This window comes from Pipistrellus hanaki (genome assembly GCF_964339955.1).
Source record: "Pipistrellus hanaki genome assembly, chromosome: 21".
NCBI classification, from domain to species: Eukaryota; Metazoa; Chordata; class Mammalia; order Chiroptera; family Vespertilionidae; genus Pipistrellus; species Pipistrellus hanaki.
The window spans coordinates 8,471,220-8,484,560 of NC_140523.1; the positions used below are offsets into that span (position 1 = coordinate 8,471,220).

Consider the following 13,341-nt stretch of genomic DNA (forward strand, 5'->3'; position numbering starts at 1 on the left):
TGTGGCTCAGTGGATAGAGCATCAGCCTGTGGACTGAAAGGTCCGAGGTTTGATTCCGGTCAAGGGCATGTATATTGGTTGCAGGCACATCCCCAGTGGGGGGGGGGTGTGTGTGTGTGCAGGAGGCAGCTGGTCAATGATTCTCTCATCGACATTTCTAACTCTCTATCCCTCTCCCTTCTTCTCTGTTAAAAAAAAAAAAAAAAGAATTCTACAAATATCAGGGATTATGCTCACAAACAGCATTGCATAAGGCCTGGTGTCTCAGTGTTTGACAATTACTATTGCTTATATTTCTGATTTCGGCTTTATTTTTATCCTATTCTTTCTTCTCAGAGATTGTCGTGTTTCAGTCACTGCCTTGGAGCTGAGTTGACTTCTCTGCCCTTCCCTGGATCAGACATGGATGTCCAGGTGAGCAGTGAGGCCTGGGAGGCAAGGGCTTGACACGGATGCCTGGCTTTTCCCGCCTTTCGGGTTTCTTCCTCTCAGCGTGCTCACTCTCAACAATTACCCGCAAACAGCACCTGCCCAGCACCAGGCCTCTGTCCCCGCGTGTCGCTCATCTAACCTGTGTGTTCCTGTTCCCGCGTGCTCACGCGCCACCTGCAAACACCAGCACCACGACCCCATTTGCCATCCTGTCTGCCGAGCCCAGAGACTCAGAGCAGGTGCTTCACCTGCAGGAGAGGGTTCGTCCGTGACCAGCATCGGCAGGAAAACTCCCGGGAAGCCCACACAATTCGGAGTTCCTGGCTCTTCGCCACAGAGCTGGGTTAGCAGAGCTGGAACGACCCCTCACCTCGGCTGCCACGAGGAAACCGCCTGTGCAGTGGGGTCGGGGCCTGAAGGGGGAGCGCTCAGCACCACCCAACAGCAACCACACGCCCTGCAGGTCCAGCAGGAAGTGTCTCTACCGCAGCAGCGAGAGGACGGGGTTTCCTCCTGGCCCAGCCACGCACCAGCCAATGGGAACCTTGCAACGCGGCCAAACCTTGCAATGCGTCACCACCACGAGCGCTCCCTCTCCGCCAATGGACTTTTCTTCAAAGCACCCTCCGGTCTCCTCCCTCTCCTCATTTATTTTCTGGACTTCCCTGTAGAGTATTTTGCTACGGCATGCTTATCCAGAATTGCAATTATCTGCTATTCCCAAATAAACGCATTTAAAAATATTTTTCTTATTGATTTCAGAGAGGAAGGGAGAGAGAGAACATCAATGATGTTCAAATGAAATCTTGCTCAAAAACCAAGCAATCAACACAACTAACTAAAGAAGGGAGAGAGAGAGAACATCATAGAAACATCCATGATGAGAGAGAATCATCGATCAGCTGCCTCCTGCACACCCCCTACTGGATAATGAGCTTGCAACCCAGGCATGTGCCCTTGACCGGAATCGAACCCGGGACCCTTCAGTCTGCAGGTCGACACTCTCTCCACTGAGCCACACCAGCTAGGGCTAAACACATTGTTGCAGATAAAATAACTAGCAGTTTTATTTTTAAGGTCCATAGGACTGAGCTTTCTGCTGTAGAACTGGACACAGCAAACACTGTCACACACACATCACTCGCCTCTGTAAGTGCGGCGAGAGTCATGGCAACAGATGGTAAACAACCTAACACAAGACACTGTTCCGTCAGCCACGGGCTGTCTACACAAGATACAGCCACTCAGACATTAAAAATGCCCTTGTAAAGAATGGCTCTGCTATAGGGTGAGTGTCTAAAGCAGGACATGAGCGCATGTACCACGTGACCGCAGCTATGTAAATATGTCCACAGAGGGGTGACGGGTGGCGGAAAGGTGTGACCTTCCGTGATCCGATGAAGAAGATAGAGAGCCGAAACCGGTGGGGCTCAGTGGATAGAGCGTCGGCCTGCAGACTGAAGGGCCCCAGGTTCGATTCCGGTCAAGGGCATGTACCTTGGTTACGGGCACATCCCCAGTGGGGGGTGTGCAGGAGGCAGCTGATCGATGCTTCTCTCTCATCAATGTTTCTAACTCTCTATCCTTCTCTCTTCCTCTCTGTAAAAAATCAATAAAATATATATTTAAAAAAAAGATAGAGCCTAAGCCGGTTTGGCTCAGTGGTAGAGCGTCGGTCTGCGGACTGGGGGGTCCCAGGTTCGATTCCGGTCAGGGGCATGTACATTGGTTGCGGGCACATCCTCGGTAGGGGGTGTGCAAGAGGCAGCTGGTCGATGTTCCTCTCTCATCGGCGTTTCTAGCTCTCTATCTCTCTCCCTTCCTCTCTGTACAAAATCAATAAAATATATTAAAAAAAAAAAAAAGAGAAATGAGGTTGTCAGGAATCGCTATTTGCTATATTATTTATGCCACAACCTGGTTTCAAAAATAAAGTGAAATACGGCGCTTAATTATTTTTTCACAACTTCTGTAACACCAATCTCCCAACTCCGTGAAGCAGCAGAATCCTACTTGCAAATGAAATCTTGCTCAGAAACCAAGTAATCGAGACAATTAAAAGCAAAACTACGCAGGAGCCTGGCTCAGGCCCTCTCCACCACCATCAGGCGGGCAGCCGCTAACTCCGGGCGGGGAGGGGGGGAGGAGGAGGGAAAGAACCAGGCCCAGGAGCACTACCACCGGCTGGGTACTGGCTCGCAGTACCCAATACAAAGACGCTCTCTACCTCGTCACCACAGGAAGGCTCCGGAGAGCACCGGAATCCACACGGTAAGAGAGCAGCTGCTGCCGAGTGGCTTACAGTATTTTATTATTAAAATATGCTAATTGTGCAGCTCTGCCAAGAGGCCCTGTTAATCCAATGCTTATCCGATCCCTTTGGAGAGAAGCCAGACTTCCCCCCCTCCCCGGGGCTGCTGGAGGCCCTCGCCCAGGCCAGAGGGGTCTCGGCGGCCAGCCTGCCTTCTCTCACCCCACACCTCACTCTCCCGGAGCTCCTGGGCCTCCTACCTGGTTGTCCGGGTGGTTGACGGTGAAGTAGCCCACGCAGACGATGACCTCGTGGAGCAGGCTCTCGCAGGACACGTGGCTGCAGTGGCCCAGGAGAGAGCTGGCGATGTGCCGGAATGCAAGGGATAGGCCCTCTGCCCCTACAATGGACTGGCAAAGGCAGGAGCAGTTAGCGCCCCCCGCGGGAGCCAGGCTGCCGGCCACGGTGAGACCGGCCGCGCCCAGCAGCCCCCTCGGGGACTCTGTGCTAACAAGTGACTGTAATAAATGCAGGTGTGACCTGAAAACGGACAGAGGGTGGAGCACAGCAGACCAAATGCCTGCTTGATATACCGAGTGGATCAAGACACCTAAAGTAGGGTAATTTCTTCTGTTTTTAGGAAGTTATTTTTATTTTAGTATTTTTAAAAATATTTGTATTATTATTTTTTAAAACATATTTTATTGATTTTACACAAAGAGGAATTGAGAGGGATAGAGAATTAGAAACGTCGATGAGAGAGAAACATTGACCAGCTGCCTCTTGCACACCTCCCACCGAGACCACGCAACCAAGGTACGTGCCCTTGACCGGAATCGAACCTGGGACCCTTCAGTCCGCAGGCCGATGCTCTAGCCACTGAGCCAAACCGGTTTCGGCTAGGAAGTTATTTTTTCTCATTGTATAAATCGTCTGTGAAAAATGTGGAAAAATATAAAAATATGAAAAACCGTCGGTAATCTACCATTTGGCTAATTTCCAATGCTTTTTATTCCTGGAGAAAACATTTTCTTGTAAAAATATTACCCTAATTATTTACTTAGGTTCAAACAGAAAGGAAATATAAATAACTAGTCATTAGTGCCAGAACTGGTTTGGTTCAGTGGATAGAGTATCGGCCTGTGGACTGAAAGGTCCTGGGTTCGATTCTGGTCAAGGGCATGTACCTGGGTTGCGGGCACATCCCCGGGGGTGGGGGGGTGGGGGGGAAGAGGGGTGCAGGAGGCAGTTAATGGATGTTTCTCTCTCATCGATGTTTCTAACTCTCTATCCCTCTCTCTTCCTCTCTGTGAAAAATCAATAAAATATATTTAACAAAAATAAATAAATAAAATAAAAAATAACTAGTCATTAGTCAAGTACTCAGCTCTATAAACCCAAGGCTCCCAGAGGAATGTAAAACACCCAACCATCACCCCCTGACCCCCACCCCCGGCCCAGCCCCGAGGCGTGCAGGGCGGTGGGCACTTGGGGGAGCGGGGCTGCCTGCATGGCCCGGACTTCTATTTAATAAACATGTCAGACAGACAGAGTGACAGGAGGGCAAAGGGGACAGCGAGCCGGCAGAGAAGGCTCGCGGCCCACCCCGAGGGAAGCCCGTGCTGGCTGCGGGGAAGGGGCGGCTTGTGATGGGTCGAGGCCGCTGGAGGCAGGCCGGTGCGTGGCGGCTCGGAGGTTCCCGTGAACGCGCTCCGCCTGCTGGTGGCAAGCAGCCTGTGACACACAATCACGGCTGATGATGTGGCAGCGTCCCCGTCTTGGTGCCGCCGCCCGGAGACAAACCGTTTCCAGCCCCAGGGAGCCTCGGAGGCTCTGCCCTCTAAATCACGCCGTGACACCCTCCCGCTCGGCCGCGATTTAATTAGCTGCGTCCAGCGCGCCGCGACCCGGAGCCCTCCGTTTAACCTTCGCTGATAAGTGCGGGTCAGGGGGCGCCAAGTTGGAATATAAAAATTAAACCAATTTTTCAAGGAGCCTATATTTCCTCTTTGGCCAGAATTAACTGCCTCGTCAGTACATTGATTTGTTTCCCGAGACCACCTTCAATTGTAAAAAGTGTCAGGCCGGACGATATACAGTGTCCGGGACCTCGGGGCCATCTGTGCCAACATGAATTCAGAGGAGAGCCGAGCTCTGCGCTGGAGGGATAGAGACATCCTGACAGCCTTATTAGTATACAATGAAATGGGAACGGGAAAATATCCTAATGAAATAAGGAGGCTCACACAACAGCACACGGCTTGGCCTCTGGGATGCTGAACTTCCCTCACATGTGACTTAACACAAGCCGTGTTGGTGCGTGTTTCTTGAAGGCCTACTGTGTGCTGGCTCGCCGAGCCCTTGTGGAGCCCTCAGACGGGTGAGTGAGCGCTTTACGGCGGCTTATCCCTCATGCCCCGTCCGGGAGCCCTCACCTCCTGTCTACACGGGGCGTGACGGGCGGACGGTCACCGACGCCAGCCAGTGCTCCGTACCTGGAAGGCGGGCAGGTCGAGGGCGGCGAAGCTGTTGAAGAAGCGCAGGCTCTGGATGGCCACCTGCACAGTGTTCTGGGAGTAGCTCTCCTTGGGGCTGGCGGCGCCGGGGTCGGCGATGGCGCCGTGGAACAGGATGCAGTACAGCATGTGCAGCACGCCGGCGAGGTCCGTGGCCTGCAGGGCCGCCGTCAGCCCCGTGAGGTCCTGGCGATTGCTGTCAAATATACCTTGCGACCTGACGGAGAGACAGCCGGCCTTACCTCTGTCTCTGGGACGGAGCGCGCTCACCGGCCGCAGGGAGAAGACACGGGCGCCGAGGGCAAACCATCCGAGGTGGCGACAGGGAGCAGAGCCCTCGAGGCAGCTGACACTGAGCACCCGCGGCCAGGGCTGAGGCCGGAGCCGGAGCCGGGGCGGCCCTCCTCTGCTTAGGCTCTGGGTCTGGACAGAGGCCATGAGCACGGCTGGGGCTGAGACCAAACTAGCGTGGCTTCTTGGCACGCACCTCGGGGACCCTCGGGAGCAGCTCTGGGCAGCAGAGGCCTCATAGCCAGGCTGTGCCAGGTCCCTGTGGTGAGCAGTTTCCTCCTTAAGAAGCAGGGAAGGCCGAAACTGGTTTGGCTCAATGGATAGAGCCTCAGCCTGTGGACTCAAGGGTCCCAGGTTCGATTCCGGGCAAGGGCATGTACCTTGGTTGCGGGCACATCCCCAGTGGGAGGTGTGCAGGAGGCAGCTGATCAATCTCTCTGTCTCATCGATGTTTCTAGCTCTCTATCTCTCTCCCTTCCTCTCTGTAAAAAAAATCAATTTTATATACACACACACACACACACACACACACACACACACACATATATAGAAGTAGGAGGGCAGGGCCAGATGCCCGAACCAGCAGCCTGGGTGAGCATCACGCCAACGACAAGGAAGTCCGCTGAGCAGGAGGGGGGCTCGGGGCAGCATGTGGGGGAGCCAGGAGCCAGTGCTGGGAAATGAACCCTCGGAGCCGACGGGAAGCCAGCTGGGCACACCCGCCTCACTCCTCAGCTCAGGTCCCAGAAGCACCGACGGACCACGAACCTGCAGTGTTAGTGCCCACGGCTGCCCATCCTTCACTGTCCCCCCCCCCCTTCCCCCCCTGGAGACGGCACCCAGAAGCTCCCCGAGGAGGCACCTCCGGGACCCAGTGACCACGTGGCATGCTCTAGGTCACACAGATGTGCCGGTGGCACGGGCAGGGGACTCCCAAGAAGGCCCTCTTCTTTGCCCTCCGTGTCCCCTCCCCTGATGTCGAGCCTCGGACGACTGGACACTGTCCAACAGCACAAGGTGAAATGCAGCCGTGCACCACTGCAGAGGAACACTTTCTAGCTACGGGTCTCAGTGAAAACAAAAAGGTAAGAAGTCGCGTCTGTTCGCTCACGGGCACCTCAGAACCTTGCACGCTGTCAGCGCGTCCGTCGCCCTCCCCCCTCCCCCTGCCCCCGCCAGAGAGGTGGGGTCAGACCCCGACGGGAGACGGAGTAGGGACTAATGCGTCTGGGTTTACTATAAGGTTCCAACCGGGGGTCTGTGTTTGTTTAGCACCGACGGCCTCCGGGAGCCAGTGACAAGCAGAGACATTCCTCCCCGAAGCCTCTGGCCTGAGTGACATTACGCTGCTGAAGGCCTGCTGCTGCGAACGAGAGGGCTGCCCCCCCCCCCCGCCCCCACTGCTGGCGCTGGTTTTAAAGGGACCGTCGGCACGTCCACATGCAGATAGTCGGAAGTATGGCTTTAACACGTAAGGCGCCTGCATACCTAGACTTTCTAAGAATTTCTCAAACGACATGAATTCACTGCTATGACTTTTTTCAAAAGAATAAGAAAAAAAAAAAAGTCAGTAAAGTCATCAGAATGTGTCCCCCTCTCCCTACCCCACTCCATTATTTAGGGCAGGGGTCCTCAAACTTTTTAAAGTGGGGGCCAGATCACGGTCCCTCAGAGAGCTGGAGGGCCGGACTATATGAACTACTAATTCCTACTGTAACACCTCGGCTGCGCTCACTGCCCAAAAAACCTGGCGGGCATGATCAGACTCCTCTGCGGGCCGCATGTGGCCCACGGGCCGTAGTTTGAAGACCCCTGATTTAGGGAAACCCTGACCATGGATCATAAAGAAACACACCCCAACATCTTCAGCCTCATTCTTCTGAAAATCTCAACGTGTAATATACAGCATTTCAGATCTGATTTTTTAGGTTTTCCATGTATTTTTAAAAGAAAACTTTATGCCTGATACGAATGAGACCCTTTACCTTTTTTATTATAAACACTCAGGCTTAGCCGAAACCAGTTTGGCTCAGCGGTAGAACGTCAGTCTGCGGACTGAAAGGTCCCAGGTTCGATTCCGGTCAGGGGCATGTACGTTGGTTATAGGCACATCCCCAGTAGGGGGTGTGCAAGAGGCAGCTGGTTGATGATTCTCATCGATGTTTCTAGCTCTCTCTCTCTCTCCCTTCCTCTCTGTAAAAAATTAACATTATAAAATATATATTTTAAAAAAACAAACAAAAAAAAACCCACTCAGGCTTAAAGGGAAAGCTCTGGGCCGAAGAGGGGGCTGACGGCACCCACACGTCTGATGGGGCGTCCCAGGCACAGGAGGCAGGAAAGGAGGTGCAGAGGGAGGGGAGGAAGAGGTCCAGACGAGGACAGAGATCAGAAGCTGGGGGTTTTCAGAGTGGGACAGGAGCCATTGGAGGAGATGAAGCAGGCGAGCGGAGCGGCATCACCTGACGGTTAAAAAGTAGAGGGGCCGAAACCGGTGTGGCTCAGTGGATAGAGCGTCGGCCTGCGGACTGAAAGGTCCCAGGTTCGATTCCGGTGAAGGGCATGTACCTTGGTTGTGGGCACATCCCCAATATATGTGCAAGAGGCAGCTGACTGATGATTCTCTCTAATTGATGTTTCTAACTATCTCTCTCTCTTCCTCCACCAGCGATCCTGCTCTAACCGGTTGGGTCCTCACACCATGGCAGCGCCCTCTGGACTGCCTTCCCTTCTAGCTTACAAGGTCCTTGAGGGCAGGACAGATGTCGGAATCACTTCTGGGTTCCCCACGCCTCGCTCGGGGCCGGGCACAGAGAAGTGCTACATAAATATTTACTTAATGAAAGAATGAATAATTCGGGCAGGCGGAGTTACGGTTTACCTTTGCCCGAACAAACGGTTTTCGAGCACCCTTATACACTTGGGAGGCGCTCACTGATCCCCACAGAATGAATGGGCTAACTTAAAACCATTCCTCTTTTTACGACAGGTTTCCAGGGATCTTGGGTAGAACCCGTTTTGTTACGGGATCTTGGGTAGAACCCGTTTTGTTACCGTGGCTGATGGATATGGAGATGAAAACTACAAATACAGGCAACGACAAACATTTTTGTGTGAAAATATTCCAGAACTCAGAACAGTCTTTACCAGCCGATTAGAACCTCCAGGACCGAGTGATAGATCCCCCCTTCCTCCAGTGGATGGACAGATGTAAACCCCACCTGCGGCCAGACATTCCTGAGCTCTGAACCAATCAGCACCTGCCAAATACCCTAAGCCCCCAGATTCCTAAGTCCCTACCCACCAATCAGCGTGTGCTGAGTGCCCTAAGCCCCGCCCCCTATCCTTAAAGGTGCTTGTACCCTGGCCCTTGCTCTCTTCCTCCACTGTGTGTGGAAGCAGCTGGCAGGGGTACTCTTCCCTCCAATCAAGCCTGTGTCCTGCCGAAACCGGTTTGGCTCAGTGGATAGAGCGTCGGTCTGCGGACTGAAAGGTCCCAGGTTCAGTTCCGGTCAAGGGCATGTACATTGGTTGCGGGCACATCCCTAGTGTGGGGTGTGCAGGAGGCAGCTGGTTGATGTCTCTCTCTCATCGACGTTGCTAGCTCGCTCTCTCTCTCCTCTCCCTTCCTCTCTCTAAAAAAAATCAATAAAATATATTAAAAAAAAAAAAAAAAAAAGCCCATGCACCCCTGCTCCCGCCCTCCCTGGGGAGCCCTGCCGCTGAGTCTGGAAATGCCTCCCACTAAGGGGCAGGCCGTGGGGGCTGCAGCTCACAGCACTCAGGCTTCTGGTCCTGCCGGTGGCTCGGGAGCCAGCACCGGAGCCCGCTGTGACACTGCTGGGATCTGGAAACCATTTTCTCCTCTTGCACCGAGAAGGGAGAGCTGGTGCAGCGCAGGCAGAGATAGGCGATTCTGAAGGCCCTCTTACGGATGGCTGAGTTTTGTGTAAGTGACGAAGGGTGGTAATTTGCGAACAACTCACTAGTAAAATTCTGGAGGAATCCTAACGCAAAACCAGTCCTTTTTTGAGAAGATCCCAATTTCCGTGTTTTTATTTTTCTTTTAAATATATTTTGATTTTTTACAGAGAGGAAGGGAGAGGGATAGAGCTAGAAACATCGATGAGAGAGAATCACCGATCAGCTGCCTCTTGCACACCCCCCACTGGGGATGTGTCCGCAACCAAGGTACATGCCCTTGACCGGAATCGAACCTGGGACCTTTCAACCCACAGACCGACACTCTATCCACTGAGCCAAACCGGTTTCAGCCCAATTTCCGTTTTTACTTAAATGCAAGCTCCTTGTTCACACTAAGCAGCTCTCTCTCGCCCTGAGCAGCATTAGCTGCGCACATTCTGACACCCGGGCGGCCTCAGAGAGCCAGGCAGAGGAGGAGATTAAGGGCACAATGGCAGCGGCTCAGGCCCACCTGCTAACTGCCCTCCCCCAGGCGGCCACCAGCAGCGCCGGGTTCACTGCGGCCTGTGCTCTCCAGGCTTTAATTGTCTGGGGGTCGGCCCACCACCCCCCTCCCGCCCGCCCAGGAGGCCGGCGGCCAGGAGGCCTGGCTCCCCTCTGTCTCTGGATCCTCTGGCGCTCAGTCACACCTTCCTGACGCTGTGGCTCCTGAGCCCACACAGGCGCAGCCACACTCGCTCCGGACGCAGCTGTGACCTCGCTGACACTGTGTCACACATGTGATCAAGTTATTTCCACAGGCTGCTGCATCAGTTAGAATATAATTTCCATAAAGAGGGGGAAGCCGAAACCGGTGTGGCCCAGTGGATAGAGCATCGGCCTGCAGATTGAACAGTCCCAGGTTCAATTCCAGTCAAGGGTATGTACCTTGGTTGGGGGCACATCCCCAGTGGGGGTGTGTGCAAGAGGCAGCTGATCGATGATTCTCTGTCATTGTTGTTTCTAACCCTCCCTCCCTCTCCCTTTCTCTCTGTAAAAAAAATCAATAAAACATATTTAAAAATATATATAATTTCCATAAAGAGGGGGAAGTCGGATGGCATGGTCCATAAGCACTAGAGGCACTGGTGGCGCCAGAAAACGCCGGGGAGTAAAAGAGGAGGGAACAGCACCGGGGTCACGGCTAAGACATTCCTGGGAAATTTAAATCAGGAACCATTGGGACCTTTTTGGTAGAATCATCTGCTTCTGCGGCAAGGCTTTCTAATCGAAATTTGCTGAGTAATTGAGTTGGGAGAAGAGAATTAGGTTGGGCAAAATGTGCTAGGAAATCTTAAAAACCGCCAAGCATTAATCCCTAATTTATTTAAAAATCCAGTTGCACCAAGTACATTGAAACAATTGTACTTCTCTCTGCACACACACACTGGTTTTACATATAAACTCACACTGAGACTTCGGTCTGCGTGGATAACCAACCCTTAGGCGTGTCTGGGAGACGCGTGGGAAACGCTTACGCTGCCTAAGCTTGGACTATCCCATCTGCCACTCAAAAATTTCCAATCAGACCCTGGAGTCATTCTGGATTCCTCCCTCCCCTCTCCTCCCTCCTAGTCCAAGCCAGGCACGTCCCTCCCGCTCACTCCGTCTCCGCAGCCCCCTCCCCCTCCCCCCAGTCCTGCCACTGCGAGGCTCCTGCCACCCGGGTACTGGTGCGCGTCTCAGGGCCGGTGCCTGAGCGGAAACACGGTCCTGTCGCCCCTCTGGGACAATCCAGTCCCCAGGGCGTGCCCCCTCCCGTCAGCCTCCCGGCAGCCTCCCAGGGATCACAGGATGGGGCTCCCTCAGCACCTCACCGGCCACCCCCTTGAGCCGAGACAGTGTGAGCACACAGAGAGCCAGGGTCAGGGGGGCCCTTGGGGGAAGGGATGGCACAGGGCGAGGGGGTGGCACACAGCCTGTGTGTGGTGTGTGGCGCCCGCTCTCCGGTCACAGACCCACAAAGGGTCCTGTGTGCCCTCGGCTCAGGACGGGAGCAGCCCGATAGAACACGGGCTTCCTGACCCTCAGTCCTCTCTCCACGGAATGTGACTGGGGGCGGGGGGTGTGTGTGTGTGTGAGCTTAGGGGTCCCAGGCACAGCACAAGAAATGCCGAGAAGGTTCCCTTTAGAAAACAATTCTATCTCTTAAGGTATTCTGAAGATAGTGGCATTCTGTGTATACTGAATACGGATGGATCATATTTCTTTCTTCTTCTTTTTTTTTAAAAATATATTTTTATTGATTTTTCACAGAGAGGAAGAGAGAGGGAAAGAGAGCTAGAAACATCGATGAGAGAGAATCATCGATCAGCTGCCTCCTGCACACCCCCTACTGGGGATGTGCCCGCAACCACGGTACATGCCCTTGACCAGAATCGAACCCGGGACCCTTCAGTCCGCAGGCCGACGCTCTATCCACTGAGCCAAACCGGTCCTGGCAAGGATCATATTTCTTTAAGTGTGTCGACTTTAGAAGTTTCAATAATTAGTTTTATTCTTTTTTTAAAATTAATTTCAGAGAGAGGAGGGGAGAGGGAGAGAGAGGAACATTAATGATGAGAGAGAATCATGGATTGGCTGCCTCCTGCACACCCCCTGAGCCCATAACCCAGGCCTGTGCCCTGACCGGGAATCGAACTGTGACCTTCTAGTTCATAGGTCGACGCTCAACCGCTGAGCCCACCAGCTGGGGCAATAATTAGTTTTATTCTTGAAAAACCCCTAAAAAATACTTTGTTTGCAGTGCTGCTTGTGATTTAATTGTAAGGAAATGATTCTACTGAAAGTCCTCTGCATCCCGGGAGGCAAGTCCCATGGCCATTGGGAAGGCGGGGCCGCTCTCGGGGGGGGGGGGTGGGGGTGGGGGTGGGGTTCCTGGGCCCCCTGAGGAGAGTGCATGGGTGGCATCTAGAGGCCCAGGCACCCCCGGAGACAGTCCTGCCCCTGGGTCACGTGTGACTTCAGGGAGCTGCTGGCTTTGGACAGTCCTTCCCTTATTCACGGATCCCGGGGAATACGGGGCCAAGGGAAGAACAAACACCCCTTGTGGCTGCGAGCCGGGCTGTGCCGGGCTCAGGCCCTGCCTGTCGGGGCGTGGCTTTGCTGCTGCTGCTCTGACTCCCCTGGATCCGGCTTCCCCCTCCGTCTTTCCCACCAACGAGTCACATTTAAGACGCCCACCAGGAGAACAGACCTACCGGAGGTGCCGCCCAGTTCGTACGGGAAGCCAGGGAGGACGGAGCAGGACCATACGGACCCAGATGACCACCCGCACCCCCAGGAAATGACCCAAACTCCCCAGATGTCAGAGCAGTCTCCCAGGTTCGGTCCGGACGGACCCCGGAGCCACCTACCTGCCGGTGTGCGCCCAGCACAGCGTGCAGGCTCCCTGCAGGAGGCTGGCGGCGTGCTGCAGGAGCGAGGCCAGCCGCGGGTTCTCGTCCACGGGGCCTTGCACGGACAGGAAGCAGCCGCCCAGCTTGTGGATCAGGCCGATGCTCACCATGTAGCTGCAAGGGCGAGAAGCGTTACCCTCACATTCTCTGCCCCCCCCCCCCCCCCCCCGCCTGACCTCACACAGCAAACAAACGACGCACATCCGCCGAGTAACACCCGCCCAGCTTCCTGCAAGGAGCTCAGGTGAGAGAGAGAGAACAAAAACCTGGAGGACGGCGCCACCTAGTGGGAGGCAGAAGAAGGACTTGTAATGATCAACCTGCTCCACCGTTAAGAGTCACACAGGGCCTTCTTTCTGAGCACCTCCTCACCTGCGCGGGGCTGCAAAGACCCCCCCCCCCAACACCTCCCACAACACGGGTGCTGCACATGGCTGTTCACGTGTGCGCCCGATAACAGACAGAGGTGACCTGGGATGGGAGGATGCTC

The 13,341-nt window shown here is 54.2% G+C and overlaps 1 protein-coding gene across 4 annotated transcripts in view; it reads right to left on the reverse strand.

Moving 5' to 3' along the window:
• SCAPER (S-phase cyclin A associated protein in the ER) overlaps positions 1-13,341 on the reverse strand; it is a 160,606-nt gene that overhangs the window by 20,540 nt on the left and 126,725 nt on the right. For all 4 annotated transcript variants that reach the window (XM_084869028.1, XM_084869027.1, XM_084869026.1 and 1 more), the window contains exons 27-29: positions 12,810-12,965; positions 5,179-5,416; positions 2,944-3,093 (exon numbers count right to left, since the gene is read on the reverse strand). In XM_084869028.1, the coding sequence (XP_084725154.1) occupies positions 2,944-3,093; positions 5,179-5,416; positions 12,810-12,965 (544 nt within the window). The remainder of the gene's footprint in view (positions 1-2,943; positions 3,094-5,178; positions 5,417-12,809; positions 12,966-13,341) is intronic.